General features: G+C 37.4%; 1 protein-coding gene across 1 annotated transcript in view; it reads right to left on the bottom strand.

Moving 5' to 3' along the window:
- LOC138806283 (WASH complex subunit 4) overlaps positions 1–19,746 on the bottom strand; it is a 60,960-nt gene extending 41,214 nt beyond the window's left edge. Inside the window, exons 1-10 of the mRNA XM_069991809.1 lie at positions 19,584–19,746; positions 14,316–14,455; positions 13,331–13,384; positions 13,171–13,236; positions 12,383–12,428; positions 11,436–11,503; positions 6,401–6,483; positions 1,921–1,963; positions 1,441–1,544; positions 772–892 (exon numbers count right to left, since the gene is read on the bottom strand). Of these exons, the coding sequence (XP_069847910.1) occupies positions 772–892; positions 1,441–1,544; positions 1,921–1,963; positions 6,401–6,483; positions 11,436–11,503; positions 12,383–12,428; positions 13,171–13,236; positions 13,331–13,384; positions 14,316–14,455; positions 19,584–19,644 (786 nt within the window). The 5' untranslated portion in view covers positions 19,645–19,746. The remainder of the gene's footprint in view (positions 1–771; positions 893–1,440; positions 1,545–1,920; positions 1,964–6,400; positions 6,484–11,435; positions 11,504–12,382; positions 12,429–13,170; positions 13,237–13,330; positions 13,385–14,315; positions 14,456–19,583) is intronic.
- Between the last annotated feature and the right edge of the window lie 5,690 nt (positions 19,747–25,436).

Raw genomic sequence — 25,436 nt, 5'->3', positions numbered from 1 at the left:
TACCCATAAACTTTATATGGTTGTAAACTGAAATGTAGCTACAGTGATTAAGAAAGAAAAAGTGTTTTTTAGTTAATTTGAATTTAGAAGCTACCCTTTTATGTAGATTCAAATTATAGCCCCTAAATGTACAAAGAATTAACCACTTAAAAAATAGTCTTACAAGATTAAATCAAGAATAACAAACACTGTACTATGCATTTAGATCCTAATCCTTAAACATCATCTTTTTTTTTTCCAGTACTGGGGTTTAAACTCAGGGTCTCACACTTGCTAAGCAGGTGCTCTACCACTATAACCACTCCGCTAGCCCCTCTTTGCACTTGCTATTTCTGAGACAGAGTCTTACTGTATGCATGAGCCAGCTTGGGCTGTGATTCTACTTGTCATTCCCCATGTCACTGCATATAGACACTGAACTTCCCCCATAGATGGAATAATAGGCACCCACTATAGCACCCAACAATTGGTTGAGGTAAGAGTCTTGGGAAATTCTTTATGCTCAGGTTAGCCTCAAATCTAGATCCCCCAATCTCTACTTCCCAAATAGCTAGGATTACAGGGTTGGGCCACAATGCGTGGATTACATATGTATTTTAACCCTTACCCCAGTACATTTTCAACTTTGTTAATAGGTACTGAAAAATATATTTTAATATATTAACAGTAATTTTAGTCCAAAGAACCTTTTTAAAGCAAAATAAATTCAACGATTGTTAGGTGGGTCAACTAATGAGAGCAGCAGTTACATCCTGACACTGCACTACTCACCTGGAATATTGTTCCATCAAGTAATTGTCCTTCTAGCTTCAGCAAGAATTTTTCAAATGGCTTTAATTTTTCTTCTTGAATTCCAAATTTCGAAGGATTGTGATGGACAGATTTCAATAACCTTGTAGAAGATTAAGAGAAAGATCCTCAATTTAATAAATCCTTGAAGTCTAAACATTTCCCCAGAAACAAAAACTTTATCTACACATTTAAAAAGGTAAGCAGAACAACCTTAATATACTCAATTCTGTCTGTCATCCTCAATTCAGATGCCTGTTGTACATACATACTAAACAGTTAGTGAGTATTTATACATTGAGTAAGATGTTTTTTAAGTACAAGAGCATCTATCAAGATGAAACCAAGCTTAAAAGAGAAGTTTTCATTTCAATAGATCCCAATGAAAAAATAAATCTGAGTCCTAAGGTAGGCAAATTAACATACTAGAAGAATTGTATATTACTATTACTGTAACACTGTAAGAATTAAAATGCTTTTTACACTTACACTCTCAAATGCTTCTGAAATTAAGACTGGTACTATATTCATAAAAATATGTGACACAACTTCCTTGCTATTTAGAATTAAAGTACAGGTCTCCCAGTCTTTTAAAGAATCTGAGTTATTTGTTCATATAAAGCAAATTTTAAAATATTTTAGCTGGTATACCTTTTATACATAGTCCAGTGGTCTTTCAGTGTGACGTGATTATCAATGATTTCATCCAGGGTGAGCAAAACTGTTAGCAGTTCTCCCAAATGCTCATACATAGTCTGTCAAAAAACCTTTAATGATTATCATTTAGTCACTAGTTAGAAGTTAAGCCTCATGTGGACGTTTAAATACATTTGAGTAATTAAAGCATGGGATAAATTAGTTTATGAAGCTCATTTATAAAGTTTAATCCTCAAATGACATCATTAACCTCACAGAACACTTCATCCAATATTTCTTCCTTAAATTTAATAATGCAGATTTGTTTCACTGCCCAAAAAGATTACTTGGAGAATATACACTGAGAATGCTAAAAGTTAAAATGATTGTGAATTCTCATAACTCTTAAAGTCTTGGTACATAATCTAATACTTCCCAATCATATAAATTCTAAAGAGAAACATAGTTTTACAAGGCAAGTTAAATTACTTTTACCTGAAAATGAACTCCAGTTGTCTCTATAATTTTAGGTGCAATCCTATAATAAAATAATATCCAAGTTAAAAAAGAGTATCTTATTGTCAAGTTCATTTTTATTTTAAGAAATAACATCTAGGAGAGGATACACATGGAATTTTAACATTAATTATCTTTATTAAAGTTTCAATCACTAAACCTTAAGAGATCTTAAAGAACTATCACAATATTGCATTCCCCAAAGAAATCACTTGTATTTGGAGTCTGGGTTACCCTTGCCCATACCCCACTCGTATGTAAAAACATAATAATGTGACCCAATCAGTAGCCTTAGTCTAAAGACACAACCTAAAGGATGTACCTTGGAATGGAGGTACAAAAACACTAAAATTGAAATTTACCTTTCTGGGCTACTACAATTTCTCAATTACCAACTAGACTCTTTTTTTGTTACCCAAATGGGCATTTAAGAACTAATCCTGGTCAGTCAGATTGATTTCTAAGTTTTCACATTTACTGAAAATTGATGAATACTTTTAAGATTAAATCAAAGTGAAAAGACAAAAAATTCAACCTTACTTCTTTCCTACTCAATATACCTAACAATAAGATATCTAATATAGTAATTATATATCTAAGTATTATAGTTTATATATGTGTGTGTGTATATATATATACACACATATATATAGTATTATGGGAATGGAGGGGCTATGCTTTCATTCTCTCTTGCTACAAAGAAAACTTTAATAAAGAGCCAGAGCATAAAATAAATAATTAACTAAGGGGAAACAAATCTGAATGAAAAACAGCAAATATAGTATACACATTTATAGAATGAACATACAATGTAGTATAATAAGAATAATGATAGGACTAAATGACCAAAAAGTGCCTAAGCTGCTTTAGAATCTTGGCAAATAGTTCCTGTGAACTTGTTATCTCTTTTCGTTATCATGAACTTAAATAAAGCTACTATAAGTATCCTTTAAACAGAACTGCATTTTTAGAGTTTAGGTTGAGAAATCCACTATTTATTGTGATGGGTTTGCCTTTACAGGTGACTAGTCTCTTCTCTTTTGTAACTTTTAATATCCCTTTTTTGTCCTGCTTATTTTGTAGTTATGTGTACGTGTTTCTTTTCTGATCTTGTCTATTTAGTATTCTGAAAGTGTCACATCTGGATAATTTCATCTCTCTTGAGAGTGGCGACTTTTCTATTATTTTATTGAACATGTTAGGTCTTGAACTTGCAACTCTTTCTGATGCCCATAATTCATAGATTTGGTCTTTTCATGATGTTTCTGATATCCTATATATGCAATTCACATTTCTTAGTGTTTCCCATGTCTCTGACTGATCTAATTCCCTGATACTATAATTCCCTGATACTAATTCACTGATACAATATTTTTGACTTGCTCTGTTCTGTTAGCTTCACTTTCAAGCGTGTTTTTAATTTTTAGTGTGTTACTGAATTCTTCATTTCCAACATTTCAAACTGATTTATTTCTCATGATTTCCAAATCTTTATTAATTCCCCCTTCTTACCCTGTCTTCTCTATTTTATTCATTTACTTGAACTTTCTTTGATTATACTCAGTTATTACCATTTGACTTTTTACTGTGGCATGGTTGACTCTTGGAGGAGACATACAGGTTTTATTTGCTATTGTGTTTTTATGTTGGGATTTATGCATCATTATAAGTTCTAATCACCTATATTATTCCAGCAGTCTTAATGTTCAGGTAGAAAAGTGCAGTGTCTGATTGAAGTGTTACTTCTCGTCACTGGATTAGAAGGAATGGCTCAATAACTAAGCCTTTACCAGGTGCTCAAAGCACCAGGCCTGATCCTGAGTACTGTTCAAGTAAACTTGCTGAAGTCTGATTCAACTGAATCAGATGATAGTGTTGCTATCACTTTAGAGGCTTCCTTTCTCTGTAGAAGAACTACTGTAGAAGTAGTAGTGGTAGTAACTATTGGTTGTAGCAGCAGAAGTAACTATTGAAGTAGTAGTAGAAGTAACTATTGGTTGTCAGAACTTTATTGTTTATGGGCTTTATTGGCCATGCTCTATTGGCTTTTTTCCCCACTTGCTCTATACACCAAACAGTTTTGTGTGCCCAGGGGTGGCAAGCTTCCAAGTCTGCTGTAACAGACCCTGACTGCAACAAAAGTAAAGACAAAAGAGAACATGAGTTCTGCCCTAGACTAGTTTGAAGAGGACCAATGATGGCCCTACTTATCTACTAGTTTCAATGTTTACAGACTGCCATCTAGAAGTTACTTCTCCTTGTGGAGGAGCTGTAGAAGTTTTCTGAGTGATCTGGATATAAGACCTTAGTCTTGTTAATCTGTTCTCCAGAATGCAATTTCCAGGGGCAGGTTTCTGTGCTCTCAAGCCCTTATAACAAGTACTTATCTGTGGAGTATAAGGGACCAAATTTGCAGTTGGCAAGATCCAGGCAGACGCTAGAATCCAGGCAGCTCTACAGTCCCAGGCAATACCCAGCAGACCCACACTGGGTCTAAGGTCTATGGGATATGTAAACTTATCTTGCAGATAGCACTGACAGCCAGAACTGTCTGTTTTACCTTGTAATGGAGGTCACTTCAATTCCACTCCCTCTCCAAGGAAGCCAGGACCAGGCTTGGAATTACCTGCTATTTTTTTTCCTGTTGCCTTGGTTTCTCTCTGCTTTTTGCCTTTCTACTACCCCTTTTACAATTCACAATACTGTTCCTCTCTTTTCTCTCTTTAGAAGCTAGCACCTATGTTATTATATTCTTCTAATTCACAGTCAAAACGATAGATGTGTTTAATCTGCCATCTTGCCCACTCGTCCAGATTCTAAGATTCTTTACTTTAATTAAAGTCTAAAATGACTTTATTGTGTAATGGAATCATTACCATAGATAGGAAAGCAATAAGAGAGATAATACAGAATATGAACTAATACTATTTTCCTATGTAATTAAAGTTTTTTTTAAGAGTTTTTTTTCTGTCAAGTTTCATTCAGACAGACAAAAGGGTCATGCAGCATGATAAAAACTGCCTTTTGCGGGGCTGGGAAGGTGGCTCAGTGGTAGAGTGCTTGCCTTGCAAGCATGAGGCCCTGGGTTTGATTCCTCAGCACCACATAAGCAAAAAGAAAAAAGCCCAAAGTGGTGCTGTGGCTCAAGTGGTAGAGTGCTAGCCATGAGCTGAAGAGCTGAGGGACACACCCAAGCCCAGAGTTCAGGCCCCACAACCGGACCCAAAAAAAAAAACCAAAAAAAAAAAAAAAAAAAAAAAAACCTGCCTTTTGCAGTAACTAGTAAATGTCTGAGACAAGCAGAAAAGGTCAGATAAGTTGATGTTAGGCAAAATAACCCCAAGATAAGGACGTAAGTGGTTTTTCTTTCTTGCTATTGTTTCTAACAGATTTATAAGGTGATTTTTTTGTTGCTTTGTATGTCCCTCCCCCACGGTATAACCCGTTTTCACTGTATTTGATATTAGTATAATTTGGGGAGGGGAAGGGAAAAAACAAATTCTTTAAATAGGGATACAGGTGAACCCATTGCAACAATGAAATGTCCAAGATGCTATGTTGAAAACCGAACTTAGAACTTTACAACTTTGGGGGGGTGGAAGTGTAGTTGTGGAGATGGGAGGGCAGGGATGGTAAGGGAAAAACAAAAAAAAAGGAGGAAGCAACAACACTTGATAAGAAATGTAATCATTACCTTGCTCATGTAATTGTAACCCCTTTGTACCATATTTTCACAAAAAAACTTAATAAAAAATAAAAATAAAAACTGCCGTATGAATCCATATAATATATGCATCAAGATGTACTTTAAACATCATGAGTGTTCAAAACATGCTAAATAAATAAGTGAATTTAAAAAACTATTTCAGCCAGGTACTGGTGGCTCACACCTGTAATCCTACTTTGGAAACTGAGATCTGAGGATAGAAGTTCAAAGCCAGCCCAGGCAGAAAAGGCTGTGGAACTCCTATCTCCAATAAAACCACCAGAAAACTGGAAGTGGTGCTGTGGCTCAAGTGGTAGAGCACAAGCCTTGAGCTGAAAAGCTGAGGGACAGCGCTCAGGCCCAGAGTTCAAGCCCTTGACCGACAAAAAATGAACAAACCTATTTCAGAGGATTCGATTTTTGGGGAAAAAGTCCTACATATTTACTATAAAGCAAAAATATTTCTTACAATTTCAGTAGGTTTCATTGTTCTATCGTCATAGTTGCAAACAATGTCTTCAACAGTATTCATCCTTGTTAGCCAAACCACTCCCATTAATACCCATCCCCCTACAGAGACTATTTCTCTTTCCCATTCCCCGACTGATCAACAAGTTTCCCATTTCCCTAATGATCAACAAGTTTCACTAAGATTCTCTATGTAGTTTTCATATATATTTGCAATATATTACAAAATTATTCACCCATTATCTTTCTTTTACTCTAGCAAAAAATATTTCTAAGATTCATTACTTGTTACTGATATAGAGGGCAGCCAATTGATGTACTACATTCATCACCACTTCATAGCACCTCGTAACGAAACAAGAGAGTTCCTGAAACGACAAGTTGAGTATATTACAAAATTAGTTTTTAAATGTCAGTTTTTTACTGAGCCTTATGGTAACATATTTAACAAACACAAAACGTTTTCCAGTAAAATCTCCAGTTACCCAGCACACAGACAACCTGAGCATTCTTCAACAATCCATGTTTACTTCACCTTTCTGCATGGCAGAAGTCATTCCTATCTCTGTTACCACTAATTTTTAATATTTTAATTACTGATATACCTTCTGAATGACAAAAACTCATTTCTTCTTGGAATATACACAACCTATTATGTTGACTAAATATAATTGCTTGTCAATAAATTTCTGTCCTATTAAATAAGACAGTAAGTAAATACTTGAATGAATGAAGGAGCTCTAAGAACACAAGTTCAGAAAGGATGAGGATGAAAAATAGTGATCTCTAACATTTAATCACATCTTTAAGCAAGCCTGGCACGTAAGAAGTGAAATATCAACTATCTAAAAATTTCAGGCATTAAATAATTCACATCTACTATGTGCCAGACCTTCTGAAAACGTTTTTACAAGCTCTCCACTTTTAAATCTACAGAAATAAGTTTGTACTTACAATATTTAACATCTGATTAAAACTACAGGGACAGGCTTTTATGTCCCTTGCACCAAGAATGGTTTCTAAATATACTAGATTGACAAAATGTATGCTGGACAATTAAAAATTGAACTTACATGCAGCTATCAATAGATCAACAACAATTTTTAAATTTTTAATTAAAAAATAGGTTCTTTTTTTGAGGTTTTTTTTTTTGTGCCAGTGCTGAGGCTTGAACTCAGAGCCTGGGCTCTGTCCCTGAGCTTTTTTATTCATGACTAGTGCTCTACTACTGCTTCAGCCACAGCTCCATTTCTGCCTTTTTTGTGATTAACTTGAGTTAAAAGTCTCAGACTTTCCTGCCTGGACTGGCTTTGAACTGCAATCCTCAGATCTCAATCTCCTGAACAGATAAGATTACAGTTGTGAGCAAGACAAGGTCTTACTATATAGTCTTGGCTGGCCTTCAATTCCTAGTCATCCTGCGTCAGCTTTCCAAATGCTGGGATTACAGGCATGTGACACCACACCTAGTTAAGTACTTTAATTTTACTTAAGTTAAATGAAAGCAGAAAAGCAGGAATAGAAGTACATGACAAATAAAAAACACAAAATAAAAGGCCAAGTATGAAAAGGTCAGATAATGTGATGTTAGGAAAATGAACCCTTAAATATGTATTTTAATGTTTTCGTTTCTTTCATGCATGTGTTTCTAACGCATTTATAAGATTATTTCTTTGTTGCTTTGTATGTCCCTCCCCCACAGTGTAACCCCCGCTTTCACTATATTTGATGTCAGTATAACATGTGGAGGAGATGGGGACAAACAAGTCGTTTAAGGATTCAGGTGGACCTGTTGCAACAATGAGAAGTACAAAATGTCATGTCAAAACCAGCTTTACAATGTCGGTGTGTGGGGGGGAGGGGGGTATAATTGGGTGGGGGGAGGGGGGTAAAATTGGGTGGGGGGAGGGGGGAGGCGGGGAAGGGAAGTGAAGGGTAAACAAAGGAGGAGGCTGCAATGCTTGGTAAGAAATGTATGCATTATCCTGCCCATGTAATTGTAGCCCCTCTGTACAGTATGTTCTCAAATAAAATAAAATACAATTTAAAAAAAAAAAAGTGAACAAAATTAAACAGTTAAAAGAGATTATCAGACGATACAAAAAAGCAAAATCCTGATAGTGACTCATTGCTTACCAACAGAAATACATTCTAAGAATCACTGTGAATCATTTTAGTCATTATACAGCTATCACAGACTGTACTAACACAATCATAAGGCTACAACATCACTAGACAATATAATCTTTGAGGAACATCGTGATAAATAAGGTACATTGTTGACCAAATATCTTTATGTGGTATATGATGATACATACAATTTTAAAGAAATGCTACTAAAACAGTGATAATAAGAAGCTGTAAAAATGGAAAAAGAATTCTTTTTAATGGCAACTAAAACAGAGCTAGGGCAGCAATATCACTGTCTGAAAAATAGACTTTATTAAAGTTACCACAGCTAATAATACACAGATTGAGTATTCCTTATACAAAATGCTTGGGACCACAAGTATTTCAGATTCCAAATAGTTTTTGGATTTAGGAATATTTTCATATATGTAATACACACACATATAAAATGAGATATATGGATGACATGAAGTTTAAATGTAAAATTCATTTGTGTTCCATATATACCTATATACGAAGTCTATGAGTAATTTTACACATGATTTTTATTAATTTAATGTGTAGAACTTTCTATTTGTAATGCATGTCAGTGCTAAAATGTTCCATATTTTGGAGCATTTCAGGTTTTAGACTAGGTATACTCTCTCTCTCTCTCTCTCTCTATATATATATGTGTGTATAGTGTATATATATTTTATATATAATTATATGTTGTATAGAATTGTTAACATAGTTATATAAATGTATATATTTCACAAAACACATGAAAAATTTTAAGATGATGCATATGCTTATTGCTTCACTGTAGTAACCTTTTGACCACATGTACTCCATAACACCATGTTGCATACCTTAAATATATATAACATTTATTTTAAAAAAAAAAGGAATTCAATATACAGAATCAATTACACAAGGCTTAAAGACTAAAACAGTGAAATAGATAATCAAGAGAAAGCAGAGGACCAAAAGGAAAAGGTCGCACTTGCGAGACTCTGGGAGCTTAGAGAAACAGGACCATGGTGGTCATATTATGATTAAAAAAAAAAAAAAAAAAAAAGATGATTTGTCAGGAATCATTAGCAACTTGTCTGTTCTAAATAAAATATCCTTAAAATGAGAAATACAAAACTGAATAAGGTAAGAAAAGTGAGATTCTACTTCCAGCTTTTTTTAGTAGTTAACGGGAAATAAAAGTCTCATGCACTTTCTTGCAAGTGCTGGCTTTAACCAGTGATTCTCAGATCTCAGCATCTTAAGTAGCTTCAATTACAGGCAGGAGCCACTGATACCCAGCTTCCAACTTAGACTTGATTTTTTTTGTGTGTGTGTGGGTGCTGTCCCTGAGGTCTTTTGCTCAAAGATAGGGCTCTATGACTCTCAAAGTAGCTCACCACAGTTCCGCTTTCAGTTTTTGAGTAATTAACTGGAGATGAGCATCTCTCAGGGATTCTTCTGCCTAGGCTAGCTTTGAACCATGATCACTCTGATTTCAGCCTTGTGAGTAGTTATGGTTGCAAGCATAAGCCACTGGTACCTGGATACAACTTAAGACTTTTAAGACACCTTCTTGTCCAACAGAATTTGGACTGCCAATAGGTGACTGAAATTTAGGAAAGGAATATTATTTCCATATTTTGCTGTTTTCATCAAGATAGGCAAATCTAAGCAATAGTTCACTGGAATAATGGTATTTGCACCAAGTGTCAAGCTTCTTTTAACACTTCAAAACCAAATAAGCCCCTCTCAAGAGACATTAGCAGCAGCCAGAAACAGTCATGTCTTCCGAGGTTCACTACTATTCCATAAGACAATTTAATACAATTCAGTACTATTCTATAGGACCCTCTCACAGTTACTCATTTTTCTCCTGTTTTTTGTAGTTTCTTCAGCTACTCATTTTTGTTGTTCTTACTGCCAAGACCAGTTAAAATCTACTCATTCAATAAGAATCACATTTATCAGGACAATTTATTATCTACTGTCCTCATGTTACAAAAGACTTCTAGACTACATATATATATATGTACATATACATATATACATATGTATCTTATGTATCAAATGTATGCTATGTATCTTATGACCAAATCTTCTGGAATAGTATGTGTGGTTTGTTTTCTAGAGATAACCCTGAAAAACACATGCCATATTATTAACAAAATGCTCTCAATAAGGCCAAGTAGATCTCAAAAAAAAATGCTCAAGATAGAAAAAAATTTAGAACAACATGTTAAGATACTTGATTTGGTCAAATATAGTAAATCTTGTATCCAACAATCAGAGAGGAAGTATGGAATGGACATTTTTTTCTTATCTCCAATTTTACTTATTCACTTTGCACATGCATTGTTGTACAATGGAAGAAGAGAACAAGTTATTTCACAGTTTTAATAAAATTAAGCCAAAAGGCCCAAAATTACCGTACCTTCAGTGATGAAAATTGAAACATCCTGTCAGATACATCCAGTACTACTAACTTTTAGCAATGCCACTATTGTTTGTACAGCAACTTAATCCTCTCCATTTACATTTTCTGATTCAATTACTTTTCTCAGCTAGTATAAAGCTTAAAGTTTTTAAAGGCATGGTAACAAATTGTTCAGAAATCAAACATAAAGAAATTTATTTTAATACCATGGTCCCCTAAAATTGCTTAAAAATCTTTTAGGAGTTGTGACTTCCTAAACTATAATCCAATTCTGATTGCGTCTCTTATCAAAGTATACATCCTTAATAAGTGAAAGGATCAGAATGTTTTTAGGAATAAGAGGGTTTAAGCTCACTTGCTAGATAGTGCTTTGCCACTGAGCCATACCTGCATCCCTGTTTGCACTGGTTATTTTGCCCAGCCCTGTGCCTAGACTGTGATCCTCCTATTTTAGGTTTCCCACTGTAGCTGGGATGATAGGAACTCACTATCATGCCGAGTTTCTTCTTTAGAGATGGAAAGTCTTGCTGGGATCATAGGCTCACACCACCAAATCCAGGTGTTGGATGAGAAGTGGTCTCATGAACTTTTTGCCTATGCTACCTTCAAACAAAATCTTTCCAATCTCAGCCTTCTGAGTAGCTTGGGTTAACAGTGTGAGCCACTGTACCTGGTTTAGGTTTCAGAACTTATTGAAGTATATGTGGTTTATGCAAACTTTTAAAAGACAAAATTCAAGAGAATATGAAAATCAGTTACCTGTAAAAATGAAATAAATCTTCCCATTTGAATTTGACAATCACCTTCCACCATGCTAGAATCTGTAGCTTTAAAACACAAAATGAAGAACTGTTTCCATTTTTTAATTTGAACTCAATCACCAAAAAAGAAAATGTTATTTTATTCACTGGGTCATATTCTAATATGCACAGTATTGAAACACAGAATTTTTACACGAAAGAGATAAATGAGACTCACTAGTCACACAATTAAAGCTAACCATCTGCTTCAGTACTTAATTAAGCCAAGGAAAATTCTTTTTTTTTTTTTTTTGGGGGGTCCGGTTGTGGGGCCGGAACTCTGGGCCTGGGCGCTGTCCCTCAGCTCTTCAGCTCAAGGCTAGCGCTCTACCACTTGAGCCACAGCACCACTTCGGGCTTTTTTCTTTCTGCTTATGTGGTGCTGAGGAATCAAACCCAGGGCCTCTGGCATGCAAGGCAAGAGATCTACCACTGAGCCACCTTCCCAGCACCCAAGCCAAGGAAAATTCTTAAGTTACAGTACTTTGTATGCAAGTATATTAAAACAGTTTGAAGGGAATTTACTGCTGATTCATTATTCAATTTTTTCACCTATTACTCCAAAACAATCACCAAAATACTGCATATGTATTTTCTCACATTAATACATTATATAATACTGTTAATCCTAGAATTAGCTGTTAATTTTGTTCAATTTTTTTTTTTTTTTTTTTTTTGCTAGTCCTGGGGCTTGAACTCAGGGCCTTGGCACTGTCCCTGAGCACTTTACCACTTGAGCCCAGCGCCGCCTGTGGCTTTTTCTGTTTATGTGGTACTGAGAAATTGAACCCAGGGCTTCATGCATGCTAGGCAAGCACTCTACCACTAAGCCACATTCCCAGCTCTGTTCATTTCAATTTTATATAAAGTATCACCACATTCTAATTTTGAAATTTTAATACTTACCTCCTTCTCCATAAAACAAGAGACCATTGTAAAACTTAGTTTCTGCCTGTTTTAAAACAAATTAGAATAGTTTTTGTTTTCAAATTCCTATACATTCTACATTTAGTAACAGAGAACTACATTTACATGCAAATTTATTTAAATTCCAAAAACCACTTAAAAATAAATTCAAAATTTATCTATAGGGTAACAAAAATATTACTAATACTCCAAGCTATATCTTGATTCCTTTAGCTTTTATTTGTATTCTGTCTTATCTGACCATCCTCACTGTTCCATATACTCTCAATTGTTCATACTATGCAACCACAGTGTCTATCAGATAAATGAAGAGGAAAAAAAAAATCAAGTTTAATGACTTCAACCAGGATTTAATGGCTCTTGGGTAAACAAAACTAAATCCATATTAGAAGTTCAAAGCTTTTGTAAACAAAAAATGAATTATATCTAGCTAGCTAGGTAATTAATGGCAGCTAATACCAACCCTTAGAGATATTCACCGAGTATTCAAACAGATATTACTAGTAAGATATTGAGTAAGTAACACCCTTGTAAGCTTCAGTTTCTTCATCTCTTCCTCACCAATTCTTGGAGCTGTTCTACAGACTAACAGTTTTAGCACATAGCAAGTACTCAATGAATGGTAATATTACCATTCTTTATTATTAGTATCATTAACGTTAATGCTTTAATGAATTCACACTGACATTCAATATTTATTACATACTACATATATATAAGTATACATCTGCCTTGTTTTTAAAGATTTGAAGACTACAAATAATTACCTCATATTTTAACTTCTTGATTTCACAGCAAAGTGCAGCATAAACAGTGATGACTTTGTTTAAGACCTTATTTCATGAGAAGATAAAATAAGGTAAATTATAATAGAAAATGGAAAGCATATAGTTTTTAAAATACGTTTTTAGGTGTAGGATTTTGTACCTTGTTTTCAGTCTTGATGAGCTCCAAAAGAGAAGACTGTTCATAAGGCAAAAGCTATAGAAACAAAGGAAAAAATATTCTTTTTAATTTGGGGAAGGGGGGGGGAAATCACTGAAATTTTACATACACGAAATTAGCTGAATTATAGTTAACATAAAGTTGGACACAAACCACAAGTTTTCTGAACACAACCTCAATAGCCAACAAAATAAGGAAATGAAAAAGTTAAAATAAAAGGGCTCCAATATGACATTCTATGTTGCAATGACTCAAGCTGTGCTCTAGCTGGTTATGAATGCAGTGCAAGAAAACAAAAGGGAAGAAGAGAATACTAACATCCAATCCTATAATTATGAGAAAAGATGCTCATTTTGGATTCACTATGTAGGCATAAATTTAGTATTATGGCTAAAAAGGTCAAAATATATGACAAAGAGCAGAATAGGGAAAAGGACAACTGTTCTTATATTCATGATTCAAAAACAAAAATACAGTGAGTGTATTTATCTTCTAAGGCAAGCTTTAGCCTCTACCTCTTTCTTAGCTTTTGATTATCATCTGTGATTTTTTTTAATTAAATAGCATTATAGAACTTTCCTTTGGCAACATACCTACAAGTCTGGATATAGGTAAATTAAAAATCTGTATATTTGACTGTATGTAAAACAACCTCAATTAAAATAAACCTTGAATATCCTGACAGTCCTCTTCATTTTCTTGATGATAAAAAAGAAAAGCCGGCTCAAATAGGCTTTTGCCTATCAAAGCTTTGAGTTTATATCATTATTTCAAAATACACTTTTTAAAAACACCTTTAGTAATGCTTAGAGAAAAAGAACTAGTAATTTTATGTAAGTTATTTCACGCTTAGATTTCAAGTTAAAATGCATTTCTATTTTTTAAATGGCATTTTCAAGATGTAGGCTGTTCTAAAATATAAATACATATGTATATATGTACATGTATAAATAAAAGGAAATCAAACCTTTAATGCTATAGGATCAAGATTGAAATCCCAAACATCACCAATTGAATCATCCAGAGCATCCTCAATTCTTCTCAGTTGGGATGTATATTCCTCAAGAAACTTCCCGTAATTCTTAAGTTGGACTTCAGCATGAATTTCTAAAAGTAAATTTTAAAACAGTACATTATAAGTGATGAATTACAGAACATTTACTTTAAATAACCTCAGAAGTCACAGCTAAGCACTGTTAATTATTGCTTTGGAAAGTCTGAAGATCTTGAAAATAAAGTTCCAAAGTTAAACAGTAATTTAGTTTTCAATTGTCTTCAAATATGTAAAACAATTTAAAAAACTATAGCCTCACTTAACCCATAATCTAGGGCTTAACCAGTATGAATTAATATTTTAGGTAACCAGACAACTCAGCATCCTGTACTATGCTTTAGTCAAATACAACACTGAAACAAAGCTGAATTAGGTACAAAAATCTGTATTTTGCAAAAGCAGTATTTTTAAACTAAATTTTTTTTTACCTTTAAGTAGTCGTATAAAGGGGTGACCATTCAACAAATCTGTTCATAAGTACAATTTTTTTTTGTGTATGTGTATGGGTGTGGTGCATGTCAATCCTGGGACCTGAACTCAAAATTTGGATGCTGTCCCTGAGCTTTTTTGCACAAGGCTAGTAATTCTACCATGCCACAGCTCCAGTTCTGGTGTTTCGGTAGTTAACTGGAGATAAGAGTCTCATGGATTTTCCTGCCTGGGCTGGCTTAGAACCATGATCCACACTCAGACTGCAGCCTCCTGAGTAGCTAGGATTAAAGGCATGAGCCACTAGTACAATAGTACAACACACTTTGACTGATGTAACCCTTTTCATTATTCTCCCCCAATCCAACCCCTCCCTTCCATTTTCCTAGTTTCATAGGATATACTTTGAATATTATTATTGTATTTCCCCCCCCCTCTTCATCTATCTATCCCTCTTCCCTTGACCTGCCCCATAAACACTTCAAGTATCAGTTGCCTGACATTCATTTTGTTGGACTGTTTGTTTTTCTAAAAAAATTACACCATTTAAGTTTTGCCTAGAACATAGCATACCTTCAGTTAACAAGTTTGCATACAACTCTATATGTGCTTATTTGTATATTTATAAATTAGATCTAGTTTCCACATATGAAAGAAAATGTGTCCTTTGTCTCTCTGGGCCTGACTTCAAGTAATATAATTTTTTCCAGGTCTATCAATTCCTTTGCAAATGATATGATATCCTTCTTCCTAATGGATGAGTAAAATCACATTGTTTATATATACTACATTTTCTTGATCAATTCATCCATAGATTGACCTGACCCCACACCCTACACAAACAGAAGCCATTTATTTATTTACTTACTTAATGGTCTGTGACCAGGACTTGAACTCTTGATCTGATGTTTTCATTTACTGACTGACACTTTATCATCTGAACCATACCTCCAACCCCAAGAGCCATCTTAATGTTAATTTCATTCCCAGTGAATTTTCTTTTTATGTTTTCACTTATTTGTTGCAGTACTAGGGTTTGAACTCAGCTTGCTGGACAGGCTCATACTCTACCACTTGAACTATGCCTCTAACCCTTTTTTTTTTAATTAATTTTTGGAACAGGATCTCACATTTTTGCCCCAAGCTTGGACTGCAACTCTCCTATTTATGCTTTTCCCATAGCTGAGGTGACAGGTATGTGTCACCATGCACAGCATTCCTACTGAGGTGGGAGTCCCACCAAATTTTGCCCCAGCTTGCCTTGAACTCTGATCCTCCGGACCTCCATGTCCCAAATAGCTAGAATTACAGATATGAGCCATTGTAATTAGCCACCAATTTTTAAATGAGGCTTAGACTTACTGTAGAATAACATTATTCCCGTGATGTCTAAAATATTGAGAAGTTCTAATTATTAACTGATACACCTGAGTTGAAAAAGCCAATAAAAAAATCACAGACTCAGTACAAAATATTGTGGTGATATTTACAGAATTCACACATTAATAGATGACTTTAAGCACAGTTGCTGAAATAAACTCACTTTTCAAAACTGTAAATATCTCAATACTTAAAAGTTTATTAGTTATCCTCCAACAGCAAATTCAACTCCCAACTAAGGTTTGTTTATTGACATGTATAATTATCTTTATCTTCAAAAATAAAGAATTTTTCTCTCTTCCAATTAACACTGCAAAGCAACTCTCAGAGTATGTTCTGTCTCAAACTGTATTCAAGTAAAAAGACCTACCTCCCTATTCTTTCACCTGGATCTGATGAGTCATTTCAGTTAATTAAGATTTCTCTCAACCAGGCACCAGTAGCTCACACCTGTAATCCTAGCTCCTCATGAGGCTAAGATCTGAAGATCATGGCGGGAGCCAGCCTAAGCAGGAAAGCCCATGAGATTCTTACCTCCAATTAACCACTAGAAAACCAGAAATGGAGCTGTGGATCAGCAATAGACTGCTAGCCTAGAGCAGAAAAGCTAAGCAACAGCACTCACACCAAGTTTAGGACCATGACCGCCAAAAAAAAAAGGGGGGGGTGTTCCTGTTTCATTACACCATTAATCTAAGTAATTATAGTCTATATATAATTCGTAGCACAAAAATTAATGGAGGGAGAGATATTAAGAATCCAAAAAGAAATGTGCTCTTTACCTGACTTATGTAACTGCAACCCCTCTGTACATCACCTTTACAATAAAAATTTTAAAATTTAAACATTAATATAAACTAGGCATAGCAAATAGATGAGGACATTTTTGTCTTCAGCTAACTAAAATCTCAAGAATCCAGAACACCAAGCTAATTTCCACTGGCCAGCTACATGGGAAATGACCAAAGTTTTGTTTGAACAGCAAATGAGTTCTTAAAAGACAATGCTAGAAAATCACTGCTATTGAAACATTTGTTTAGTCTGGGAATTTCACAAGATAGAAGAAGGCAATGGAAAATCTTCAATAATACCTCTTACTGATAAGATAGTCAACTGTAAAGTTGGTAAAAGTTAAGAGTACAAAGATTTGGCTTAAGAAAGAACCACAAGGTGATCCTTCAAAACTCCAAAGATCTGCCTAACATGTTTGTCTCTTCCAGTAGGCTGCATTTTTTATCCTATTTCTTTTTCTTTGGTCAGTCATGGGGCTTGAACTCTGGGCCTGGGCACTGTCCCTGTGGAGAGTGGTCTACCACTTAAGCCACAGAACCACTTCCGGTTTTCTGGTGGTTTATTGGAGATAAGAATCTCAGGTACTTTCCTGCCCAGGCTGGCTTTGAACCACAATCCTCAGATCTCAGCCTCCGGAGTAGCTAGCATCACAGGCATGAGCCACTGGCGCACGGTTCCTATTTCTATTTCTAATAGCACCTACAATGTAGAAAATGTATGTTGAGTGAATCAGGTCATTCTACTTCAAGCTGAAGTCTCTTCAAACCCATAAATTATTCTGTTTTATGAATGAGACCTTTATCCAGAAACAAACAAACCTGGAGACAGTGTTGGCTCCAGCCTCCCTATTAATAGGCTGAGATCTGAGGACTACAGTTCAAGCCAACCCCGAAGAAAAGTCCATGACACTCTTATCTGCAATGAACCGCCAAATACGCAGCTGTGGCTCAAGTGGTAGAGGGTTAGCCTTTAGCAGAAATGATCAAGGACAATACCCAGGTCTAAGTTCAAGCCCCAGGATCAGTCCCCTTGCCCCCAAAAAAGGAAAGCACAGCACAGTTCACTTTAAAACAAACAAAAAGAATACACACACACACATACACACACACACACACACACACACACAAATACTTAATGATTTTTGTCCTTACAGCCAAGCTTATTTTTTATGCTACATAAGAGCTACTGAAGAACTGCACACCATCCTGGATGTACTTAGGTCACCCTTCTCTGCGAGGCAAAAAAAAAAAAAAAAAAAAATCCCAGTTACACCTAGTCACATCTAAGTTTGTAGACAGAGGTCTTAATTTGTAAAATCAAACAAAATTCCAGTCGAAAGTTTTAATGACATTCAAAGTGAGTGAGTCAACAATGCATAAAGTACTCACAAGAGGTAAACTTATTATCATATCACTTATACAGAATATCACCAAAGATCAGAAACAGACTGTCAACCTGAATTAGTTGCCAAAGTTTCACTGAAATAGTTGGTCATTTGACTGAAAGAAACAGCATTTGTTAGGTTTGGGGCTTTTTTTTGGGGGGGGGGAAGGAGGGTTAGAGGGGGCCAGGAGGAGGAGGCAGGTGGATTTCTCAGTTTAAAAAAGAATCACAAGACTGAATTTTATGAAGCAACATTTGCATAGTGTGTGTGTGTGCACGCCAGTCACGGGACTTGAACTGGCGCTTGGACGTTGTCCCTAAACTTTTGCTCAAGGCTAGGCCTAACCACTTGAACCACAGGGGCACTTCCGGCTTTTTTTTTTTCAGAGTAGTTTACTGGATATAAGCGTCTCACGAACTTTCTTGCCCTCCTGGCTTCGAACCACGATCCTCAGATCTCCGCCTCCTGAATAGCTAGGGTTACAGGCGTGAGCCACTGGCGCTCGGCTGCACACCTATTTTTTTCCCCCTTAATGTTAGTAACTGCAGTGACAGCTACAGGACATCCCTGAAAATATATATATATACCACTTAATGCAAAATAAAAGCCGCTGGAAGGGGATAAAATGGTATGCGTGCGTTTCTCCCACCCCGTGGGAAGGGCTGTTTTCTCGCCATCTTCTAAAGAATGTAAACGCAAACTTCCCAAAGTTGGTTTGAGAGGAAAAAGCAGCAAAACAGGAAGCCGAAACAGGAACCCCGGAGCTCTGGCTCTTCGGGCGAGGAGCACTGAGCATGGAGAAACCCTCCCTGTGGCTGAGCCAGGAGCCGGCTGGGTTCACCGGACCGCGGGGCCTCGGCCGCGCCCCGTCCCACCGCGCCGCGCCCGGCCCCGCCCGGCCCGGCCCGGCCCGCCCCTGGGCCCGCAGAGAGCGGTCATCGCGGCCCCCCCCCCACCTCAGGCCGCCGGAAGGGTCACCGCCGCGCCCGCGGAGCCAGACTTGGCCCGTCCGCCCCGGCCACGCCGGAACCCCGACCCCCGAAGTCACGCAGGAGCCCGCGTCCCTCTCACACCCCACGGGGTAATAAGTGTCCGGACCCCGACGCCGCGCGGAGCCCGCGACGCCCAGCCCTCCCGCAGCGGCCCCGCCAGCCCGCGCCGTCCACACCCGCGGCCTCGCCCCGACGCTCCCTTACTCTGCGAGCCGTCATCCACGCGGTCAAACTCCCAGTCTGGGGACAGAGTCTCCACCGCCATCACCCCGGCACCTCTCACAGACAGACACAGCCCCAAGCAGCCGGGAGGGGGAGCGACGCCGCCAGCCTCACCCCAGCGGCTGTCACGACACGTGACTTCCGGTCCCGGTCACGCCCCCCCCTCCTTTTACCCCAACCCCCCGGCGCGCGGGGTTCGGCCAGCTCGTGGGCGGGGGAGGGTGGAGGACTGAGGCCGCGGGGGCTGCTGGGAAAGCGAGTCCTCAGCCCCTCGGCCGAACGCCGTCGCCATGGCAGCCACTCCTGCAGGCATCCTGGGTTCTAGCTCGGCCCGGGCTTCGGGTCGCTGCCCTTCTCAAGACAGGTGAGCACCTTCAGTTTCCCCTGCAGGGTCCAGGCTGTGTTTAATGCCGAGGGGAGCTGCTTTTAAATCCTCCCTAACTGGGCAGAAGTGGTGGGAACAGGGAGCTACTGCCAGGCCTAGGACAAGCGTTTTTTTCCTCCTGCCGCCATCCAAGTTCCTGCTGCTCTTTTGCACTCTTAGGTTTTTGAAGAAAAGGCTTCTGAAGATAGGAGTGACTTTTACCCACTCTCTAAGTGGGAACTTCACTAATAGTCTCTCCACTTTTACTTTTTTTTTTTTCTGTTGGTTGAGGGACCTGAACTCTGGGCCTGGGAGCTGTCCCTCAGCTGAGGACTCGAACCCAGGGCCTCAGGCATGCAAGCCAAGCACTCTACCACTGACACACCTTCCCAGCCCCCTACTTTTACTTTTTAAGAAGGCAGGGCCAGAAAACGTGCCACCTGGCTTTTCCAAGTGTGGGGGGGATCATTTTTACCCCCAGATTGTAGAGTTATACAAACATTTCACACAGGAATGTTAGTTACAGCATGGATTGTGAAACGATCTAAATGCCTATCAAATGGAGTATGTATACACGATGAAATTACTAGACAGATAAAGAAATCAAACAGCAGGGTGTAGTGACATAGTGCCCACTTGAATCTTGGAAATGGGGAGGCTGAGGTTGAAGGTTGAAGGCCATCCTGAGCTACATAGTGAGAGCCTGTGTCAGAAAAATAGAGACAGAGAAAAAGAGAGGGGGTGAGTAAAGGAAAGAAAAAGAATAATCAATACCTCATAGGATTATTATAACTAAATTAGTTTTTACATATTAGTATAATAATACCAGTAGCATACTGTAATACTATTTGTTAATATGAGTTAATATGGCCTTTTTATTCTAATGGAGTATCTATCTTACAGATCTTAAGACTAGCCCAGCTCCCGTGGTTCATGCCTGTAATCCTAGCTATTCAGGAGGATGAGATCCGAGGATCATGGTTCATAGTCAGCTGGGGCAGGAAAGTCCATGAGACTCTTATCTCCAATAAACCACTAGAAAACCAGAAGTGGCACTGTGGCTCAAGTGAGAGAGTGCGTGCCTTTAGCTGAAGAATGCAGGGACAGTGCCCATCCCAGTGTTCAAGCCCCACAACTGAACAACAACAAAAAATCTTAAGACTAAACCCCACTGCCTATTATTTCAAATTTTGTTAGAGAATATACTAACCGAAAAGTACTATATGAAAGTATTATTAGGAATATCCTATATTTTTAAATGATTTTTTAATTTTTTCAGAAATTGAAGGACAAAGGGTGAACAAATACAACAATAGTACTCACTAGACACTATGTTGAAAATGAACTATACAACTTGTGGGTGGCAATGGGAAGAAAAAACTGGGAGAGAGGGAGGGAAGTGGTGACATTGTCCAAAAAGAAATTTATTCATACCAGACTTAGGTAAATGGAACCCCTCTGTGTATCCCCTTTATAAAAACAAAATTTTAAATAAAAATAAGGTAGCCCAAGCACATATTAGTAAATCAGGGGGAAAAATGTCTTTTCTACTACCCCAACTGATAGAATACTTTTGAAGCATGTATGAAATACAAGGGGCAATCTTTTACAAGAACAATATTGTATTTCTTTCACAGATGCCTAAAAGAAGTATTTGTCTGCTAACATCTAGGATCCCTGCCTTTATTTATTTATTATTTTGTGTGTGTGTGAGCCATGGGGCTTGAACTCTGGGCTTGGACACTGCCCTTTACTCTTCAGCTCAAGGCAAGCGCTCTACAGCTTGAGCCACAGTGTCACTTCAGGTTTTCTAGTGGTTTTATTGGCAATAAGTGTCTCACAGACTTTCCTGCTCAGGCTGGCTTTGAGCCATGATCCTCAGATCTCAGCCTCCTAAGTAGCTAGGATTACAGGCATAAGCCACTGGTGTCCGGCTGATCCCTGCCTTTAAAGTACAGGCACTTATGGCCACACCTTAATGTCAATATAGTCAGGGCCAAAACATGTTTTATATGGTATACAGCATGGTCTTGAGCTTGTGTTAAAATAGCCATTAAAATTCTTCCTATAGTGCTGGGAATATGGCTTAATGGTAGAGTGCTTGCCTAGCATGCATGAAACCCTAGGTTCAATTTCACAGTACCATATAACCAGAAAAAGCTGGAAGTAGCACTGTGGCTCAAGTGGTAGAGTGCTAGCCTTGAGAAAAAAAAAAACTTCCTACAATAAAAAGTTGACAACTTAATAATTTGTCAGAGTACTGTGTATACCTGTCAAAAATCATTCATCTCAAAATAATCTTTCCCTTAGATAGGCATTCTCTCATTCTCTCTCCATTGTCCACATTCTCTTACGTATCCACATTCTCAAATTCAATCTGATCAAGTCACTCTAGGTACACACATTCTCAAAATCTATCAGATCAAGTCGAGTCTCACTTTAAATTCTTTAGTGGATTCTTATTGTCATTGATATGGATTTTACACATCATAGAAGTTACACGACAGTCTTCTAATCTGTCCTTTGATATAAGGGGTCTTATGATCCCTATACTGGGTAGTCAATGACTGTAGAATCTTACAGATTACTTTTATCTGATTCTTTGAATCACAGGTCAGACTAAGTATTGTAGCCTTGTGTTTCCATTTTACCATTTTGAAATTACTATTGATAACATTATAATTATTATATGGATAAAATTATCTACTGATATAAATATCTGCTGATACAATTTCTTCCCAAATAGAATATATATGTTTCCTATTATGGTTGTTTAAAAAATTGTCATAGAAAGTGGTGCTGTGGCTCAAAGTGCTTGAGCAAAAAGCTCAAGAGACAGTGCCCTGAGTTCAAGCCCCACAACTGACCAAAAAAAAAAACCCAAGCACCCCAAAACAGAAAAAGTCACAGGGGTGGAGGTGTGGCTCTGGTGGTAGAGTGCCAGCCAATGAGCAAAAGCACCAGATACCAAGTTTGAGTCCCAGTCCTGGACCCCCCAAAAAATGGTCACAAAATTAGAGTCTTAGAAAGCTTATTTTATTATCTTTCAACTCTGTCAGTTGGGTTACTTCCTCCTGAACATGCTCAGGGACAAAACCATTGCCTTGGCCTCTTAGATTCTATGCATTGCTCAAATATCTTCTGTGACAACATTTACTACTGTTGAGTAAATCTCCTGCCTTTAAACTTTAAGGATCTTAATGATACTTTGAGCCCACTTGGATAATCCAGTTAACCTCCCTAACTCAAAATTCTTAATCATATGTACAAAATCCCTCTAAACTTGTAACATAGTCTCAGAATCTAAAGATAAAAGCATGAGTATATTAGAAGCCTATTGTTCAGCCTCACAGGCCTCTTTGACATCATGGACTAAAGTTTATTCTGACATTACATGGTCCCTGGTACATAGTCTGCACTGGAAATATCCAAAATACTAAAAGCTATAAAGTTACCAACTACACTAAATATAAAGACATCTTCAAATGTCTTAGTTTATTAAGAAATGTGTTTTTTCAGTTGTTATTTTAAAGTCATCAAATAATGGCATTTGCAAGGAAATGGATGGAACTAGAGCAGATTATTTTGAGTGAAGTAAGGCAAGAACAAAAAGACAAACGGTACATGGTCTCCCTGATATGTGGATGCTAAAGCCAAAATACAAGAAGATATGGCAAACAGGACTCAAGAAACAAAGAACAGCCACCCATTTTGTCATATCATTGCTAAATGACTCCGTGTTCTAGACCATATATATGGTAGAAATATGCATGCAGCAGAGGGAAGCCAGGAGGAGGAACAGAATAAGTGAGAACAGCCCACACTATGCAAAAGGAAAGAAATGTAAACATCACTTGATGTAGAAAAATTAACCTGTAATGTCAAAGTTCATGGAATTCACAAACTGTATAGACCATGATAATGATAATTTGCCTGTGAAAGTTAAAATGTGTTTGTGACTCTAAGTATTACTATTCCACAATACTGTGAAATATGTGAAATTTATGTCATCACCTAATTTCAATTAAAGAAAAAAAGTGAGAGAAGAGATGGGTTAGGAGAGATGAGATAGTGACAATGTTGTCAGACACTTTGTATTCATATACTGTTTTGTAGAATGGCAACTTCTTTGTACAACAACTTAAAATAATAAAAAATAATAATAAAGTGCTGTCACCAAGTCAGGCAGAATGACTCATGCCTTGGACCTTAAGTCCTTGGGAGGTAAGATTGGGAGAATTGTGGTTCGAGGCCAACCTGATACCCTATTCAGAAAATAGTGAATGCCAAATGGGCTAAAAAAAATTACTCAAGCCGGACACTGGTGACTCATGCTTGTAATTCTAGCTACTCAGGAGGCTGAAATTTTGAGTATTGTGGTTCAAAGCCAGCCTAGGCAGGAAAGGCTGTGAGATGCTTATCTCCTTTAATAAACCACCAGAAAACCAGAAGTGGCACTGTGGCTCAAGTGTTAGAGCGCTCACCTTGAGCTGAAGAGCTGAGGGACAGTGCCCAGGCCCAGAGTTCAAGCCCCACAGCTGACAAAAAAAAAAAAAAAGATTAGTCAAATGGTAGAACTGCGTAGCATGCATGAGTTCAAACCCCAGTAGTACTGAAAAAAAAAATCTGGGCCTCTTAAGTTATTAAACCAGCCTATTTTGAAGACTGTATTATTATTAATATATTTATTTTCTTTGAGGTGCTGGGGATCAAGCATAAGGTCTTTTGAATGCTGGCAAGTATACTACTACTCAATGCCCATTGTGAGATGAATGATAAAGATGAATAATGCACAATGGAGCATTGTTCAGCCATCAATGAGAATAAAATCATGTCATTTGCTGGAAAAGGAATTGAACTGGAGATCATCATGTTGACCAAAATAAGCCAGATAAGTATTAAATATTTCCTCTCATATGTGAAATCTAAACAACAACAACAACAAAAGGATTCTGAAAGTAGAAGAGGGACTAATACAGAAAACGGATGGAGGAAAGAAAGGGCAAGAAAGTATTAGGAAAGGAAAGTGGGTTTGAGCAAAGCATGATCCATATATGTATGAGTGGAAATGACATGAAACCCATTAACCTGTACAATTAATGTGAGCTAATAATAATTTTTTAAAAAGAATCACATGTGGAAAAGCATAGCAAGAAATACTGAGTAAATGCCAAGCTGCAGATGACCAAGAATTCCAAGCTAAGAAGTTCTTTCTGTAGCCAGAGTTGGTGGCTCACATCTGTAATCCTAGCTACTCAAGTGGCTGAGATCTGAGGGTTACGGTTCAAAGCCAGCCCTGGCAGGAAATTCCGTAGACTCTTACCTCCAATAAAACTCAGGAAACCGGAAGTGGTGCTGTGCTCAAGTGGTAGAGCACTAGCCTTGAGCTGAAGAGCTGAGGGACAGCACCCAGGCCCAGAGTTCAAGTCCCATGACCCGCAAACAAACAAACAAAAAAAGTTCTTTCTGAA

Source organism: Dipodomys merriami, unplaced genomic scaffold, assembly GCF_024711535.1.
Source record: "Dipodomys merriami isolate MVZ:Mamm:240054 unplaced genomic scaffold, mDipMer1.0.p SCAF_10, whole genome shotgun sequence".
Lineage (NCBI taxonomy): Eukaryota > Metazoa > Chordata > Mammalia > Rodentia > Heteromyidae > Dipodomys > Dipodomys merriami.
The sequence above is the reverse complement of the archived record's forward strand: the minus strand, read 5'-3'. Positions and strand labels throughout refer to the sequence as shown.